At 38.0% G+C, this 18495-nt stretch overlaps 3 protein-coding genes across 3 annotated transcripts; 2 read left to right on the top strand and 1 right to left on the bottom strand.

Annotated features, from left to right (window-relative positions):
• The first annotated feature begins 914 nt into the window (after window positions 1–914).
• LOC137723602 (uncharacterized) lies at window positions 915–6628 on the top strand. Its single transcript, XM_068462800.1, has 6 exons — window positions 915–1287; window positions 1383–1436; window positions 1533–1613; window positions 2158–2227; window positions 2303–2391; window positions 6176–6628. The coding sequence occupies exons 1-6, from the start codon at window positions 1087–1089 to the stop codon at window positions 6308–6310; spliced, it is 630 nt and encodes a 209-aa protein (XP_068318901.1). The 5' UTR covers window positions 915–1086; the 3' UTR covers window positions 6311–6628.
• A 911-nt stretch (window positions 6629–7539) lies between these two features.
• On the bottom strand, window positions 7540–10690 carry LOC137722476 (protein REPRESSOR OF SILENCING 3). Its single transcript, XM_068461484.1, has 4 exons — window positions 10324–10690; window positions 9950–10186; window positions 9414–9800; window positions 7540–9294 (listed from the first exon to the last, which is right to left on the bottom strand). The coding sequence occupies exons 1-4, from the start codon at window positions 10597–10599 to the stop codon at window positions 7999–8001; spliced, it is 2196 nt and encodes a 731-aa protein (XP_068317585.1). The 5' UTR covers window positions 10600–10690; the 3' UTR covers window positions 7540–7998.
• Window positions 10691–10971: 281 nt separating this feature from the next.
• On the top strand, window positions 10972–16290 carry LOC137722747 (zinc finger CCCH domain-containing protein 16). Its single transcript, XM_068461825.1, has 10 exons — window positions 10972–11043; window positions 11760–11976; window positions 12260–12357; window positions 12487–12582; window positions 12920–13013; window positions 14042–14259; window positions 14349–14455; window positions 14544–14727; window positions 15120–15192; window positions 15868–16290. The coding sequence occupies exons 1-10, from the start codon at window positions 11000–11002 to the stop codon at window positions 15907–15909; spliced, it is 1173 nt and encodes a 390-aa protein (XP_068317926.1). The 5' UTR covers window positions 10972–10999; the 3' UTR covers window positions 15910–16290.
• The last annotated feature ends 2205 nt before the right edge of the window (window positions 16291–18495 follow it).

Genomic DNA, 18495 nt, shown 5'->3' with positions numbered 1-18495 from the left:
TTTGATATCAATTTTGCCTCTTCAAATAAAAATATTTAAATTCTTTAATTTTTTATCATTTATTCAATTTTTAAATTTTGAATATTTAAATAGTCAAACTAAAATATTATCTAGTAAGTACCTACTATTTATGAAGAAAACAAGACCGATATAATCTAGTAACTACCGACCTATTGTATAGGAAGAAAATGTTTTATACCTACAAAGCAGATATAATCTACCCGCAAAACAAAAATAAACTACCTATTGTATTGGAAGAAAAATGCTGGGAACCTACATTGCTGTACATAAAAATAAAAATATGATATAATATACCTCCATTAAATAAACGAATTTGAAGGGAAGAACACAAAAATATCACCCATGAAAAGAAGAGACAAAAAAGAGGAGGATTGATAGAGGGAATTGTTTGGAAGAAGGAAAAAAGGAGGGATGAAACGGACTGGGGGTTGAGGTGATTATATGGCTATAACTAATCCTACAATTAAGTGATTAGTTAAACCACAAATTATCTCATAATTAAGAAATTTTGTGTATTTACTACAATTCGTAAGCCTAATGGATAAATATGGTACAAACCACAAATAAACATACATGGAATCTCAATTATTGGACCTATTTCAATGAAGTGGACTAATCCTACTAATGGCTCACAAAATTGAATCTATATCAAGTTATCCCTTGTTGTGTTGTTTTGTTTTAATTAATCATTAACGAAATTAAAAGAAAGCTCAAAGAAAACAGAAATTATTTTAAAAATAATATAGTTGTGTTTTTGTCGGTCAATCGGGTAGAAATCGAAAAGGAAAGAAAAAAAAGTAAAGTGATATAAATATTTTTATAACAAATAATAGACAAATATAGCGTGTGGGCATATAACTGGTATATAAATGTAGTGTGTGTTTCAGTTTCACCCTAAACCCCAACCCCAATAAGAGCTTCCTATCCCTGTTGTCGTCGACCGTCGCTCCTTCCTACCTCCACCACTCTGAGTCTCTGCCCTTTGCCCTCCGCCCTCCGCCCTCTGATTAATAAAATTAATTTCCTAGTAGAATAAGATTAAGGATAATAACAAGGAAGGATAGGATGGAGGGCGAAGGAGCATTGTCGCCGCCGTCTTCGTCGGAGAACAGGAAAGAAGAAGAGCAGCAGGGAGCGTCGTACACCTATTGGGTGAGGCAAGTGACGGAGGATGCGGCGCCTCTGCCAGTTCCTCGAAAGCTCTCACCTCAGGACATTACCTCCGCCCAGTCCCACCCTTCCAACCTCGGTTCTCTCTGGAATCGGGTACAAAAAAATTCTAGTTTTTTCTTCTTCTAAGTATATAGATTAATAATATATAATTTGGGTGAAGATTGAGTGATTGGGACTGATTTGTCCAGGCTGGAACTTGGGAGGAGAAGAATGTGAATAAATGGGCAACCGATAGAATAAAGGTTTGTTCTCTTCTTTCCCTGCTGATTGTACGATCCCATTTTTCTCCGGCGATTGCGGTGTACAGTTTCCTTTTTGCATCCCTCTCTTTATTGCAGGAGTTGATTGCATCGGTGGGTTCCTTGGAGTTCTCAGGTGGTATAGCAGAAATATCACATGTCTCTAAATGTGTAGGAGATGTGAGTTCTTAATCTTTTTGTTGCCCAATGCTTTCTCTCTTCCATATTTGAGAAGTTTGATTGATTGGTGTGATACTTTAGTGTAGGAAAAATTCAAACTTAATGAATAAAACAATGCGGAATGAATGGACCAAACTTTTCTTAACTGACCTAGGATGAAGTAGTGTGTCTCGTCATACTCTTCCCCCTTGTCGTATGACTGTAGTCCAATTCAAGCTTTATACCAATGTTCATCTCTTTGCTGATGAATGTCCCCATATCTTCTCTCCCACAGACGTTTTGTAGAATAGTTTACTTAGCTGCTTAATTAGTGAAGTTTCAACTTCATCCACACCAATGTGTGTAAGTTTTTCGTAGAAAAATTGCCAAAACCCTAATCATGATCATAGAGGAGCAACTCTTAGGTTCCATTGTGTAACGCCCAAGCCTCAATCATATTACATCTGTCTTTGAATCTATTCTTCTTTAGTTGTGAATAGGGTTCTTTTCTTGTTGATTTGGTGATACGGCAATAGACTCATTGCGACCGTTAGTGAATGATCAGGCATTCTTGGTGACGGTGCGAAACAAGAAACGTGTTGGCTACACCTATGAACTAACCTTGAAAGTCAAAGGTAATAATTTTCTGCATTCTAGAATTGTTTCTATTCCTATTTCAATATGTTTAATCTGTATTGTCATGAAATCAGGGGAGTGGGTAATTGAGGAGGAGAAAAAGATGATTAAGGGCCAGATAGATATCCCAGAGTTCTCGTTTGGGGAGCTAGATGACTTGCAGGTATATGATAATCATGTTCAATTCTACGAAAAAGTAAATTGGGAAGATATGATAGACAATAGAGACTTAAATGTTTTTATTTAATATGGTTTTGCTTTAACAGTCTTTTTATGTGCCTTGTCGATCTCATCATGCAATTATGTGTAGATGGTTTAAATTTAACAAATATTAAAGGACCTGTTTAGTATCCTATTTGAAATTTTTTATCATTTCTCAAAACATTTCTTGAAAATAATTTTCTTTAAGACTCAAACACTTAATTGGTTTGCGAGACTCAAACTAGACAAAGAGATCTAAAAAGAAGGGGTCGCAGGAGAGGGAGAAAGAGGAGAGAGGAGGAAAGAAAGTAAAGTAAGAGATGATTGCAGGAAAGAGGAAGAAGAGAGGATTGGACGAGAAGATGAGTGAGAGAAAGAACGGAGAGAATGAAGAGAGGGGATTGGAGGAGAGACGAAAAAGGTAAAAAATAAAAAAGAGGAGGGAGAAAGAAGAAAAGAGAGAGAGAGAGAGAGAGAGAGAGAGAGAGAGATTTGGAGTGAGAGGGAAGGAGGGAGAGAAAAGAAGGGAGTTTAAGTTTAAAAATTCTAAAAACTCACTTTTTATGTTTTTAGAGAATAGACTATATTTTTGAGTTAGTCTTGAGTTTAGTTTTTGAAAATAGTCATACCAAACAAGTTTTTAAGGTCTAAAACTTGAAAATTGTTTTTGAGTTTAAAAAGTTGGATTTAAGTAGAATACCAAACAGACCCTAATGTTTCTATTAAATCACAAATTCATATGTCAATATTGATGGTCAAGGAGTCCACTCTTGAAGTATAATCGACAGACTCTCTAACAGATGACTTCCTATCAGATGAAGTGGATGGAAGACTTACATCCTTAAAAGTAAGTTAAGCAACTGAAATAGATGCCCAGAAAATGACTAAAAAGCTACCATACACTAAAGTCCTCCTCCCTTGCCTCCAGTAATCATCTAAGATTCATTTTTTTCTTTTCATCCAAATGAACTCGTTTGGCATTGCCTTTTTTTTTTTAAAGCTGCTTCAATTTAAAGTTAAACAATAAAAAATTGTTCGGTTAAAATAAATATCTTGCTTATATTTAAAGTCATGACTCATGACCTCCAGACAACAGCTTATAAAAGTAGCCCGCAAATTGCTTTTAAAAGCTGCTTTTATAAAAAGCAGAGCTAAGCCTTTAATGAATGTTTTTAATTCATGTAAGGCCCTCATTTTAAAAATGACCTTCTTTATCCTTCTACATAGATTTTCTCCATTGGAGAACAAAGTGGCCGTCACTACCAACCACTAACATTACATCACCACTGCCGTTGCCACCACCACAGTTTCTGCCACCACATTCGTCACTATTATGAACCGTCCCCGAAATTAGAATATTTTAATCTCTAAGGGGGCGTTTGTTTACCCTCACTAACTCTTACTGGACTAACTATTAGTCTAGTCCCGTGTTTGTTACTGTGCGGGACAAACATTAATGAGATTAGGCGGGACTAGCCTAGACTAAGGGTGTCGCTAGAGGTTCTTAGCAAGAGTCCTTGAAAGACCATGGGGCTAGCTAAGATCTTGGCTTAGTCTCTACTCTCTTGCTAGCGTCCCCTCTTTGTTCTCTGTCCTCTCTCCTATTCCGCCCCTCTTTGCCCCCTGTCTTCTCTCCAACGAGATAACACCATCAGACAATCACCACTATCTCCCTCTCTCTTTGTCTTGCTCAACCACAACCACTAGACTACCATCAGAAGCTCGACGCTGATCTCCGTGTTTGTGCGCGACCCAGACTCTAGTTGGGATCGGAATCAGAGTGTACCAAATGCCCAAGTACCATTTGGGGTCCATATCGGTGGTGGGAAAGAAGTTGAGCGTAGCTGAAACTGTAAATTTGGGAGCTTCACCGTCCTGATTACGACAGACCTAGCGGCGATTTCGATTGTGAAATTAGGGAGCAAGTTGTGAAATTTGGTATTTGTGTTTTGTGATTTGTGAGAAACATGTGAAATTGGGATTTATGATTTTGATTTGTGAGAGGAGGGAGATTGGGTTTGGCGGAGGGGGAGGGGGAGGGGGAGGGAGAGGGAGAGGGTTATAGAACAGGAAAAAAAAGAGAAGAATTACTTTTATTATCCTGCTTATAGTCCGATACTATACGGCCTCACTTAGTTAGTCCAGCATAGTCTGTTTGAAGCCAGTCCGGATTATAGAACAAGGAAAAAAAAAGAAGAAAAAAATTACTTTTATTATCCTGCTTGTAGTTTGATACTACACCAAACGCCTCACTTAGTTAGTCCAGCGTAGTCTGTTCTAAGCCAGTCCAACTTAGTCCCTAAAGTTAGTCCAGTCCGAGATAGTCCTGTGTAACAAACGCACCTAAAAGTTTGAAATGACCAAAATGCCCCTAGGAGGAAGTGTTAGACTTTTGTTCACTATTGTGTTGTGACACTATGAATTATCACCTTAGTATATTCTCGTAGTGTTTGTTAATGAAGGACACAAAAGGAGTACTTTTGGGGAGTTGAGTAACTCAGAAGAGTAGAAATGACTCCTACAGCCGAATTAGGAAAGAAAATGTGGTGGTAGTTTTGAAAAAGATAAAGTATAGAAAAACAGTGGGCCCAAATGATATACTGATGGAAGTGTGGAATGTATTGGGAGAGATGGGTATAACATGGCTCACAAACCTTTTCAATAAGATTTGAAAATGAAGAAAATGTCAAATGAGTGGCGAAAAAGCATTTTGGTGCCTATCTACAAGAATAGGGGTGACGTACAAAATTGCTTGAACTATAGGAGTATAAAGTTAATTAGTCATGCCAAGGTGCTTAAACATGGAGGCAATCTATCTTTTATGAAGATTGATGGAAAGATATAGAGATATGAAAAAGAATTTGCATCTGATTTTTATAGATTTGGAAAAAGTGTCTGATAGGTGAGGTTGTAGAGTTTCCCTTGGGTAATCCAGCAGAGGATTAGGACTTGGTTTATGGATGTCTATACTGGGGGAATATATGTTTGGTTGGGTGAGTCCTTCGTGAGCTCAGAATTTTTTGCTTTATGGAAGATTTTTCGAGTTGAGGAAGGCTTGACTTTCCCATTGAATTGCTACCATTGTGAAGGGATTTTTTTCGAGAAAAATCTTGAACCTTGATTCTGCAGTCTCGCTGATTCTTTTGGGGGTTATTTTTCGATTTCCCAAGGACCAAAACGTTTTAGAAGCAAATGATTTATCGGCTTAAAGTTTCCAACATTGTTTCCTGCACTGGAAAATCTCTGCAGTAAGCAATTACTGGATTACAAAATATCCATTGCCATCTTTAGTTTTCCTAACTTTGAGGGATACATGTCGGGATCTAGGTGAGCCTAGTCCCTATAAACCTGATTACCGTAAGACAGAAAGCAAGATTTTTCAGGGGTCTCCTTCTCCCTCCCAATATGAAAGTTATTGTTGGTCCTACATATTCCAAAGAATCCAAACTCCATTTGTCGTGTAAGAGGAAACTGAAAGGTAGTTTAAGTTGTTTGTTGTTTACTTTAAATTGGGGCTTGATGTGTTTTTAGTCAGTAATATGTAAACATTGCTGCAGTCAGCTAGATGACATTGTGAATATTTCAATTAACCGTAAGATGTCCGTACTCATTGAATTGTCATAACGCACAATGTGGTTCTGATATTTAACTTGTATTTATATAAGCCATTAATTTTCTCTACAAAGCATCGGCTAACGATTTGCAGTCCTTTTTTTTTTGTTGTTTTGTTTAATTGTAAAATGTAGATGGAGGTGAAATTGAGTGAAGAGAAGGATCTTCTACATGAAGATAAGTTACGTGTTAGCCAGGATTTGAAGCTATTTTTGCAGCCTGTTCGTGAGAAATTGCTTCAATTTGAACAGGAACTCAAAGAAATTTAGAAGAGTGGCAGCTTCAGTTCTGTTAAGGGCAATAACCAAGGTTCTTATCTGTACTTTGATTTCATATTTAACTGGAAACTATTATTTCCAATGCATGTAATGAAGAGTTGAGATGGAGGCAAAAGTTTTTTCCATCAAGGGTTAGAACTTTTAACACCGTTATGTTTGTTTACAAGTGGACTCGGTGAGTGTATTGAATTATGCACTAGTAAGCATCAACTGTGACTCTGAACATCTGTTCGTTGTGTTTTAAATTGTGGATTTTAGTGTAAAATGCTCAATTTGATTTTAAGAGATACTAATTTTTATGTTTAAAAATATTTATGAAAATATGTTCTTTCAAAAAGATTGGGATAGCATTTTTTCTTATTGAAGTGTAGGACAACTCTCAATTTCTTAAATAGGTGACATTCTCATGTCAAGCTATGTAGAGTAACTCTTTAATGTGGACTTAAGGGTTCACCGTCATGTTGTGGTGTTCCCCATCCAATAATGCATTGGCACATGCAAGGCTTTTTTTCCATATGGTAATGTATTATTGGATTGGAACGTCAAGTGGTGGTTAACCCGTTTCATGTAGATCGCTTTCCTGGGTGCTTAGGATTAGAATTGATGGAATAACTTGTCAAGGTATGTTGAAGCAATAAAATTGAAATCATGAAGGGACTTATCCCTGCCCAACATGTTAGGGATTACTACCGTCAGCTGGGATAAATTTATAGAAGTGTACCTCTATTTATGAAATGAAAATGAAAATGAAATTCCTGATTTTAGCTCATTATATCGTTGGTACGTTTGTTCTGGCCGAACCTTTGGACTATGTTTGGGTGAGAACTTTTCAAAAGGGATTGAGGCTAAGTTAGTACGGAATGAATTACAAAATGTGAGAATAAATGTAGTATATAAGCTTACAAATCATTTGTACATGCCTTTATATTGGTATACACTATACGATGTATTTATAATTACTCGTCTATATTTTGTAGTCCATTCCTTACTAAGGCCTATACCAATGACTTGCCCACTACTAAGATAAGTTTATGGGTTTCCGTGCTAAATTGTGGCCTCACATTGAAAAACGATGAATGTCATACTCCATTTACTTCCACCGTTTGTGCACCAATGTCGTAAATGGAATCCACTCTGTAAACAACTGTTACAGTGTTGATACCGGGCGATGCAGCTGCGGATGACGCTGCGAAACTAAGCTAAGGACTACAATGCATTGCTAGGTTTAGGAATTAAAATTTTGCTTTCAAAACAGAAAACTCAATTCAAATCAGACACGATACCAGCATGACCTCTTTGCAGCTTTCAGTCTCAAAGAGATAAAAGCGATTGGATCGCCCCGGGGTTTCAGAAGGTCTGATCCTAATGCAACCCAATATCCATTTCTAACTGAAAAGCAAGTTGGCCGATTCGAGCACCAACATACTGAAAAAGTTTCTAAAAAAACAAAAATACAAAGCCCCTAACAAATTGCATAATTCCCTGTTAACCAAATCTCTTGCAGAAGAAAGCTGTAACAACGACAGATGTGACGGATGCAAAAGCAGCTCCAACTCTGGTTCGGACTCTGCAGGGACTGATCCAAGGCAAAGCTAATATACGTTCGAAAGAGGTATCATCTCAGAACAGGACTTGATGCCATCAGTTGCAAAAGCTTCTATTACTTCAATAACGGCCGCCTAATTCTCAACATTCTTTTTTTTCAACGATCCACTTAGAGCAACTTTGATTTTCGCCCATTCCTTCAACGAAGAAGCAGTCCTCATAAATGAGCAAGTTTCACCTATCTCAATATTTGCCGCAGATGCTTGCTTTGGTGTTATATCATCTGGATCATAAGCACCATCGTTGTCTACTATAGTATCTTCTAGACTACCTAGTAACACACTGTCTTCTCTTCCAATTCCTAAACAAGACCTGCCCTTGTCATTATCTTGTTTTACCATCTCCATAAGCTTGCCGTCAGTGGAGCTCACAGGATCAGCACCTTTGGGGTTTGGAAGGACCTGCTGCTCAGAAGAGATACCTGGCACAATTTGTTTTATGCTGAATGAACTGTCAGTATTATCATTAACTAACTGTGTCCATGAGGATTGACGGCGCCATGAAGAACCTCTACCCGACAACTTATTTGAAACTACAACTGACTTGGTAGGTTGAGGTTCCACCAGTTCCATATCACTGGGCTGGTCTTCCAAGTTTTCATTGCTTTCTGGATCCTGGCTTTCACTATCAGAAAGGGGCACTTCTGGACTACCAGATTTTGGTTCAACCTGGTCAGCGGAAGAAGGACGTCTACCTGAAAACTCATTTGAAATTCCAATTGACTTGGTAGGTTGAGGTTCCACCAGTTCCATATCACTGGGCTGGTCTTCCAAGTTTTCATTGCTTTCCAAATCCTGGTTTTCGCTATCCGATAGGAGCACTTCTAAACTAACAGATTTTGGTTCAACTTGGTCAGTGGAAGAAGCACCTCTACCCGATGACTTATTTGAAACTACAACTGACTTGGTAGGTTCCACCAGTTCCATCTCACTGGGCTGGTCTTCCGAGTTTCCATTGCTTTCCAAATCCTGGTTTTCGCTATCAGAAAGGGACACTTCTGAACTACCAGATTTTGTTTCAACTTGGTCAGCAGATGGAGCAATCCTGGTCAGTACATGTGAAACGCTGAATGAACTGCTTCCCCTATGACTGACAAGTTGTCTCCAAGAAGACTTCTGAGACCAAGAAACCTGTTGCTGACCTAATTCTGGTTGATCTGGTTGTGCTCCAAAGAATTTTCCTGAAACTTTTGACTGGGTTGGCAAATTCTTCTTGCTGCCAGAAAGAGCTGCCTCCAATTCCTTTTGATGGTTGTAATCACCGGGCAGGGATTTCCTCTTTTTCTTAGGAGGTTCATTAATATTTATCTGCGCTTCACTTGGTGACGATCTTTTCCCTTTCAGAGCTTGTGTTTCAGTGGATTTAAATTCCTAGTTACCAGATATAGAAAAAAGAGAGATGTGATGGTGCTAGAAAGCTGTAGACATTGTGTGCATGAGCACAGAAGCAAACTTGAGTCTCAGAGAAAATTCAAGATTAAGGAATATACCTGAAATTCTGATAGTTTTTCGACTTTTTCCTGGTTGCTGGAGACAACGTTGATGATAAGGTTGTCTTCGTCAGGGGGAGTAGTAGCTGCAAGATGCAGTTGATGGGGTTGTTGATGAGTACCATCATGATCGACATTTGTTTCATTTTGAGTTTGGAATAGCTTGTCCATGACTTTAGTCATTATATTAAGCTCTTGCTCATTGATCCCATTATCACATAATAACTTGTCGGATTGAGTTTGATTGGGTTTTGTAGTAGTAGGTTGAGAAGGGACGGGGACATAATGCTCTTCACAGTCGCAGAAATGGACAGGGAGAGAAGGAGTTTGAAGACGCTGGAAGCTGTATTTGTGTTTGCCAGTTCCAGTAAAGGGCAAAGCTTTCACCTATATTTATGCAAAAACACAAGTACGCAGGAGGACAATATCACAAATTAATGAATAAACGAAGGAACGAATGAGATGATGTTGTTGGTTTAAAATAGACAAATAAATACAAAGGAAGGAAGGAAGGTGTGTGGTGCTTCTTCACTTACGGTTCTTAGTGCAGGGAAGAAAATCCGAAGTTGCTTCGCGTTGTTGCTGCTGGTGTTGGTTGAGTGTGATAGTGAATGTTTAATATCATGTGCATCATCTGGAGCATCATCTGGAGGAGGAGGAGCAGCAGCAAGTCGAGCAGCATCTTCATCCCATTCGCGTTGCAAGCGAACAGGATAATCTTCTTTAGCCTTTTGGAGCCTCAGCTTCCCTCCCTTCCACGCGCACCCATTGTACTGTAATTTTGTATGTAATTTACACAATAGTTATTACTACAACACAATTTTCATGATAATTTATTGGAATTTACCCAAAAAATAAAATAAAGAATTACGAGAAATTTGACCAAAAAAAATAAGAGAAAGAGAGCAACCGTCGAGAAGAGCTTGGAGAGGGACTTGTCGTCGGAAGGGAGGAAGTCGACGTAGGCGAAGCTGCGACCTTTGGTTCTGACGATGTCCACTCCCTCCACGGTTCCTCCGCCAGAGAACATCCGACGCAGGTCCACCTCCGTCACAGTACCTCCCAATCCCCCAACATGTATCCGAATCCACATCTTTCCTCCTCCATCTCCATCTGTTTCTGTTTCCTCTTCCTTGTTGTTTTGCAAACTATTGGGTTCAGATTCACTTGTTCTTCTTCTATACATGAATTTTGTTTTGGATATCAATTAACTCCTCGGTCTACTGACAACGTCTCCTTCTTCCTCTGTAGTTTTCCCTTCTATCTGCCAGCGCCAGTGCCAGTAGTAATACGATACAAATCGAAGGGAACCCTAGCTGTTTCCTATTCCTATCTTTCGGCCCACAAGCCCAGTTCAACGCCATCCAAAGGCCCAACATTGAGTTGGCCCAAATTTCTCTCTCTTTTCTCTGTCAATTTAATTTAATTTACGCAGGAGGCAGGAAGGATGAGGAACCCAAAATTAACCGAAGAAAGAAAAAAAGGGTAAGGGTTGCTTCTGCTGTGTTGGTTGGTTCAGCGACCTTGGACATCCTTTTGGAAATTGTCATTGGGCAGTGCAGGAAGAGTGAGGGAGGGAGGGAGGGATGCCTGTAAAGAGAGAACCCTGCAAATTCTTTCAGCGCGGCAAGTAAGTCGGTTGCTCATCTCTTATGTTGAATTTTTTTGTTGATTGCCGCAAATATCAACTTAATTTTACTTTCTAGTAGAAAAGAAATCAGAAATCATTCTTGAACCTACCTGATCCCTAGGCAGGCGAGCAGCTCAAAAAATAATTATGACTAACTAATTGGTGATTCGTTCGTTCATTCATTCATGCTTCGCCTTGCCTATTGCTTGCTTCTTGAGCATATGCACTGGAGCACTGGTTAGGTCTTATGTTACTTTTCCTCTATTAATTTATTAGGATATGATGATTTTTTTCCACTTACAATGCTTACGAGAAAAGGAAAGAAAATGTTAACACTCTCCCTTAGCATCAGCACCAGGATCGAGTGGAGACACTCGGCTCTCCTCCTCCACGTCGGGCAACCCAACCCAATTGGTTATACCATATCGTATCCGTTGACACAAGTACAACTTTATCCATGAAAACTGCCTTAAGGAAATGGTTTCCAATCTGTTTACATACTGCACTTTCCAAACAATGTGCGAATCGTCTAATAGATGCCACTTGCTCTTCTGATGCTCTTCTCATCTTTTCAAACTTCTCTTTTGGACATGCTTTTGTGCATTTTTAATATTTTTCCTTCAGTTTTGCTTCCCTTTCATTGCAGAGTTGTTCACTCAAGCACTAGCTCTGTATTTGACCACCAAAGTGTAAGATGTGTTTGTTTTTCCATTCAGCTGTCAGTTTGGAGATAGGTGCAAATATCTTCATGTGGTTCAGCAACAGCACAAGTCCAATCCCTTTGGATTTGGCTCCGACCAACAGCACAAGTCCAATCTCTTTGGATTTGGCTCCGACCAAGAGCGAAAGTCCAACCCTTATGGTTTTGGGGTTCAAAACAATTCTCAGACAAAAGGGGCTGCTGATTTTGGTCCCAAACAGAGCCAGAATAAGGTTTTTTCCCTTCATACATCTTTAGTCTTTTCTTATTTAAGTTGTAACTGTCCCTACTCCTTATTGAGAATGAGAATGACAAGTGACAAGATTTCTTTTAAATTTTCTGAAAGCTAACAAGTTAATTGTACTAAACAATTACTATTCTTGTGGTTACTGCTGATGTTGGCTTTCAAATTTTCTTTGGATAACATCCTAGCTATCCACACATTTCTTAATGCTATTAAAGATTTTTCATAGTATTATGCTTATTGCTATGGTTAATCGATCTGCCTTTGACCAGCCTTTTGAAAACAAGTGGTCTCGTTTCTCCTCCGCAACTGCAGCTGCTGCCCCATCATCACAGAAATCTGATAAGCAGGCCCAGGCAACAAATCATACGTAAGTTATTGATTGACGATTTACGTGCATGTCTCTGTGCAGTGCTACTACCTTTGCGCTGCCACTTTTTATCTTCCCTGTTACACTTAAATAACGTATCTGACCACTTATGAATCCTTGTATCTGAAGGTGCACAGATCCCACGTCATGCAGAAGTATAATTGTTGACGATTTTAAGCATGAGAGACCACTTTGGAAGCTTACATGCTATGGTCACTGGAAAAAGTATGTTTTGATTAACCACCGATAAAAAAAACTTGAGCATGTCTGATTTACTAAACAAGTCTTATCCACAGTTACTCAAACTTGAGTTCTGGGTTTGTCATGATGAGAAAATCGATAAGAGAAAAAGAAAGAGTCGTATTTTCTCTATGTTTTATTTTCAGCGTATAATTTCTTATATGTAAGAATTTACTAGGCATAAATTATATTAATCTGTATGAACTTACTCTTCAGTCTACCACCAGATCCCTGCAGTAGAACTTTTAGTCATTTTTTGTGAAATGATTAAGATTAATTGGCCAATCCAACTGTCCACCAAGTATAATCCAATTGTTTGCAGTTCTCCTTGTGACATTGCTGGTGATATTAGTTACGAAGAATTGAGGGCAGCAGCATACGATGATGCCAACCGCGGGTTGAATTTGCAGTCAATAGTAAGATAGTCTGACATATTGCATTTAGATCCATTTCTGTATTATATCAAAGATATAAGACAATTGGTTCTGTAATACCATGATCATATATTTTCTATGGTTATGTTTGTGTGTCAATGAATGTTGCCTGATGCTTGCCTCCCACAATTTGAAAGGAATAGCTCAATTTTGTAACCTAATCAATATTTAAAGGTATGCTTCAGACTGCATTTAAGGAAAGAGATACCAAGGAAATAATCAAAAAGTTACAGGCTAGTGTAATAAAAGGCGAAGAGTCTTATACAGTTGTACCTCTAGCCTCTTTAATAATAAGATAAATGTAAACGATATGCTTAGACCTACAGTGAATTGGCTTCCTTTTTTTCATTTCTCTCTCATTTGCATACAATATTGACTCCTTGTGGGGAGTATGATCCAACTCTTTTGCTTTATGTTTCCAGGACAGAAAAAGGGAAAACATAATTTTATCTATTTATTCTTTGTGTTTTTTGGCTTTTCTGGTTTCGTTTCCAAACTGCAATCACAAATTGGTTATTATTCAATTTTCATAAATTTGAATTTTCCATTAACTTTTGGCTCAAGAATGAAAGCCTAGTAAAAGGACTGAGAATGAAAGCCTAGTGAAACATTTGTGATTAAAAGTATATATGTATTGAGACGTGGTTACTGCTGCTCCTTTATGGTGGTTATTTATTCTTGCAATTAGTTTTGAGAAAATAGAATTTTAAGTTTAGTCTTGTAATTTAATACCAGGCGAAGGATCAGTGTCATGAAAAACAATACTTGATGGGACTTAGTTTTCGAATTTTAGTAGGATTATCTTTTTTCACAGAACTAGAAGCTAAGTCCTGACTTCTGCACTGCTGCTCAATGTGAAAATTGTTCTAATGACGCTGTTCAAAGTAATTGGGAATAGGAAACAACATTCTAATTAACTACTCTTGCTGTTCTTTTGATTGAACTAAAAAAATAAAAAATAAAAACCTTGCTGTCTTCTGTGGGCTGCTAATTAAATACATTCTGTACAGGTTGAAAGAGAGAGAAGTTTACTCAATACCAAGTTGCTTGAGTTTGAGAATCTTTGCAAGCCTTGCACAGCTTTACCAAACTCTACCCTTGCCAGCCAAAACCCTTCGCCATCAGCTAGTCCAAATGGATTCTTGCAGACTGCTCAAAATAGTGTTGCTCCTTCAGTCTCAAGCTTTACCCAATTAGGCACATCCCTGAACACGGGTTTTGGACCAAGGCAAGTCTCACTTCACTAGTTAGTTGTTGTAATCCTGCTCCGATGATTTCTGCTGGGCTGTATAAATGTGTAGCGAAATTCTTTCTCAGGCCATCTGCACCATCAAATAATGGTTTTCAACAGCTGAATCCTTTTCCTAATTCTTCCCCGACTCCGAGTGGTGTGGGAACAAACAATTTTCCTTCTGTTAGTGTTGGTAAGAGTTTTTTTTCTTCAATTCTGTAATACCATTACCATTTGCAGTTCCTTAACGGTTTCTTCTAACTTTAAGACGGTGACTTCAGTTGGCAGCCAATTACCTGCCGCTACACATGGAAATGGTTTTCCCTCAAATACAGGATTCATCAACACTGGTATCATAAGACCTCAAACCAACCCATTTGCTACTTTAGCAGTGTCACAAATTCCTAGTGCAACAACTGGCCAGTCACCCATTGTTGGACAATCAACATCAGAAGTTGAGTTCGTGTAAGTTATGTTAACAGAAGAAAAAAAGTTTGCTCTATCATGTATCTTTTGTAAAGGAGTCTTATTTGTTCGTGTATGTTATATCATTTCCCGCACTCAACCATCTCTTTCTTACTTGATTGCTGCTTGGACTTTTCATTTATCTTATCCCGCAATGTGGTGCGATAACCCAGTGAGTGTTTGAACGCTCAGAGTCCACACTTGAGCCAGCCTGTATAAGTACTTTATTATTCATTTCATTTATGTTTCTCTTTTTTAAATATATCCTTAGACATATATGTTTCTTGTCTTTTAAATTCCACCATTCTGTGTTTTGGGTCTCTTGTATCGTCTGTTTCAGTGATGTCTGCTTTTGGTTATATTCATATCCCGCTTTTTTGTCAATCTTACAGAACTAACATGCAAACGGAGAAGATTTCTGGGAATACAAGTATTTGGCTGAAAAAGATATGGAGTCCTGGAGAGGTAAAAATAAGCTCATATTTTCTCTACTTTAGATACATGGATTTAAAAAGTAAAAAGTTGAGACTTGACATTTAATATTAGAGTATCATCTGCACCGTGGTGCATTTAATATGCTTAATCTTGTTAATATGGTGCATTTAATATGCTTAATCTTGTTAATATCTATCTTCTTCGCCACCCCTTCTCTTTTTTTTTCCTCATATCATGCTGTGACATTTGTTAATATATAATGTATTTCCAAGCAGAGCCTTATGAAGATTGGATAGTAGCCTTAATTGTCCACGTTGAAAAATTATAATGAAGGTTCTTTGATGCTTAAGCTAAAAAAAAAAAAAAAGATAGTGAAGTTAAAAGGATAGTCTCCTCCTATTAGAAGACCTCCATTTGTTTGTTTTGGGATGTTGGCCTCCACTTTTACCCAGAAAATCGAATTACTAGTAGCACCATTAGAGTAAAGTGCTTTGCTTTCCTAAGCGTCAAAAGACCCGTTTAATCTGAACCGCTCACTCATGAAAAATAATGTACGGGGGAGAATCATGCTTCAAGTAAATACCGCTTGAGTTTGTGATATAGCTACACCTAATTCCGGACCCGTTAATGCAACAAGTATACATGGCTGTTACTGCTGATTATTTCAAAGCATGATATATGGTGTAATTTGTTCTTTCTCCCCAGATTCCCGAAGAAGAACCACCAGAGGCACTGGTTGAGTTGTAAGTTGTGGCTAGGAGCAGTACAAGCACAGCGGTTACTCATGTCACTTGCTAGTGAAGAAAACTGTGCATCTGTTTGGATGCTGAGAAAATGTAGAGAGACTGAAGATTTCAATCCATTGATTAAATGATAATTACAAGAAGCACAGCCTGTCACACTAACATAAGCAACTAAGTGTATTAACAGAAGCTATCAACAAGTGAGGTTTGTCAACGAGTCTGTTTCTTGTATGGCTAAAGTTTTGCTGTGCCTAGGCTTATGATTTTCTTTTGTATGTTTGAGGGCTTTTTAGTCAAAATGATCTCTGAGATTTGCATAACACGTCACTTTTCTTCCTGAGATTGAAAATCAATAGAAATGGTTCCTGAGATTGTACACTGTCCATTATTTTGGTCATTCCGTTAAAAACTTCGTTAAGTATCCTGGAGCTCTTGGCCGGAAGTTTGGGCAATTTTCAAAGTTTCGTAACTCAATCGTTTTTTAATCAAATTCGACCTATAATATATCAAAATGAAGATAGGAAATTGTAGAACAAAATTATACCTATTTGGAAGCCTAATGGTTGTCGAAGCTGGTCGGAAAATAGCTTAAAAGGTGACTGGTCCGCAGGAAACTGGAAAACTCGTCGGAAACTAGGTAAACTTTAAACGTTTATAACTTCTTCAATACTCAACGAAATTGAGTGCTTCAAAAAATGAAAATCATACTTCTCAACGAGACAAAGAGAATTGTACCTTTCTTGACGACTAATTCGTCGTGATTTGGCCAGAAAACGGCTCGAAAGTGGCTAACTCGAGACCATGATAGCCACTTTTGAGCCGTTTTCTGGCCAAACCACGGTGATTTAGTCTTTGAGAAAGGTACCATTCTCTTCGTCTCGTTGACAAGTATGATTTTCATTTTTGAAGCACTCGATTTTGTTGAGTATTGAAGAAGTTATGAATGTTTAAAGTTTACCCAGTTTTCGGCAAGTTTTCCAGTTTTTCCTTGGACCAGTCACTTTTCAGACTATTTTCCTGCCATCTTCGGCAACCATTGTGCTTTCTAATAGATATAATCTTGTTCTACACTTTCTTATCTTCATTTTGATATATTATGGGTCGAATTTAGTTAAGAAACGATTGAGTTACGAAGCTTTGAAAATTGCCCAAACTTTCGGCCAAGAGCTCCTGGACACTTAACGGAATGACTAAAATAATAGATGGTGGACAATCTTAGGGACCATTTCTATTGATTTTCAATCTTAGGGACCAAAATGATGTGTTATGCAAATCTCATGGACCATTTTCGCTAAAAAGTCATGTTTGAATTTAGCTTACAGCATCGTTGTCATGTACATATTCTTCAAAATTAGTGCCTCCGTATGATTTGTTTTGTTGTTTTTGCCATGTCCGCTTCCATGTGGTATGACAAGGCAGTGTTTTTTGCCCATACCTACATAAGCCAAAAAGGGATTGGGAATTTTAGTTAAAATCTTGTTTGTTCATGTAATTGCATTGGCTAGAAAGTGTATCAATCCCATGACGAGCTGAGGACGGAGGCTAGCCATTTGGTTTTCAGTTTTTTATTTGGCTTTTTAACTAAAATGTTCTTTGAGATTTGCATAACACATCACTTTGATCCCTGAGATTGAAAATCAATAGAAATGGTCCCTGAGATTGTCCACCATCCATTATTTTGGTCCTTCCTTTAAAAACTTCGTTAAATATCCCGGAACTCTTGGCTGAAAGTTTGGGCAATTTTCAAAACTTCGTAACTCAATCGTTTCTTAACCAAATTTGACCCATAATATATCAAAATGAAGAAAGGAAAGTGTAGAACAAGATTATACCTATTAGGAAGCCCAATGGTTGCCGGAGATGGTGGGAAAATAGCTTGAAAGGTGACTGGTCCGTGGAAAAACTGGAAAACTCGCCGAAAACTGGGTGAACTTTAAACGTTCATAATTTCTTCAATACTCAACGAAATCGAGTAATTCGAAAACGAAAATCATACTTGTCAACGAGAAGATGAGAATGGTACCTTTCTCGATGACTAAATCATCGTGGTTTGGCCTGAAAATGGCTCGAAAGTGGCTGTGATGGTCTCGAGTTAGCCACTTTCGAGCTGTTTTCTGGCCAAACCACGATGAATTAGCCGTCGAGAAATGTACCATTCTCTTTGTCTCGTTGAGAAGTATGATTTTTGTTTTTGAAGCACTCGATTTCGTTGAGTATTGAAGAAGTTATGAACGTTTAAAGTTAAAAAAAAAAAAAAAAAAAAAAACAGAGTTCTCCAGTTTTCTCACATACCAGTCACCTTTCAGACTATTTTTCGGCCATGTTCAGCAACCATTGGGCTTACAAATGGTATAGTCTTGTTCTACACTTTCCCATCTTCATTTTGATATATTATGGGTCAAATTTGGTTAAAAAACGATTGAGTTACAAAGCTTTGAAAATTGCCTAAACTTCCGGCCAAAAGCTTCGGGACACTTAACAGAGTTTTTAACTGAAGGACCAACATAATGGATAGTGCACAATCTTAGTGACCATTTCTATTGATTTTCAATCTCAAGAATCAACGTGAAATGTTATCCAAATCTCAGAA

Source organism: Pyrus communis, chromosome 17, assembly GCF_963583255.1.
Source record: "Pyrus communis chromosome 17, drPyrComm1.1, whole genome shotgun sequence".
NCBI lineage: Eukaryota > Viridiplantae > Streptophyta > Magnoliopsida > Rosales > Rosaceae > Pyrus > Pyrus communis.
Note: the sequence above shows the minus strand (reverse complement) of the source record. Positions and strands in the feature narration are given on the sequence as shown.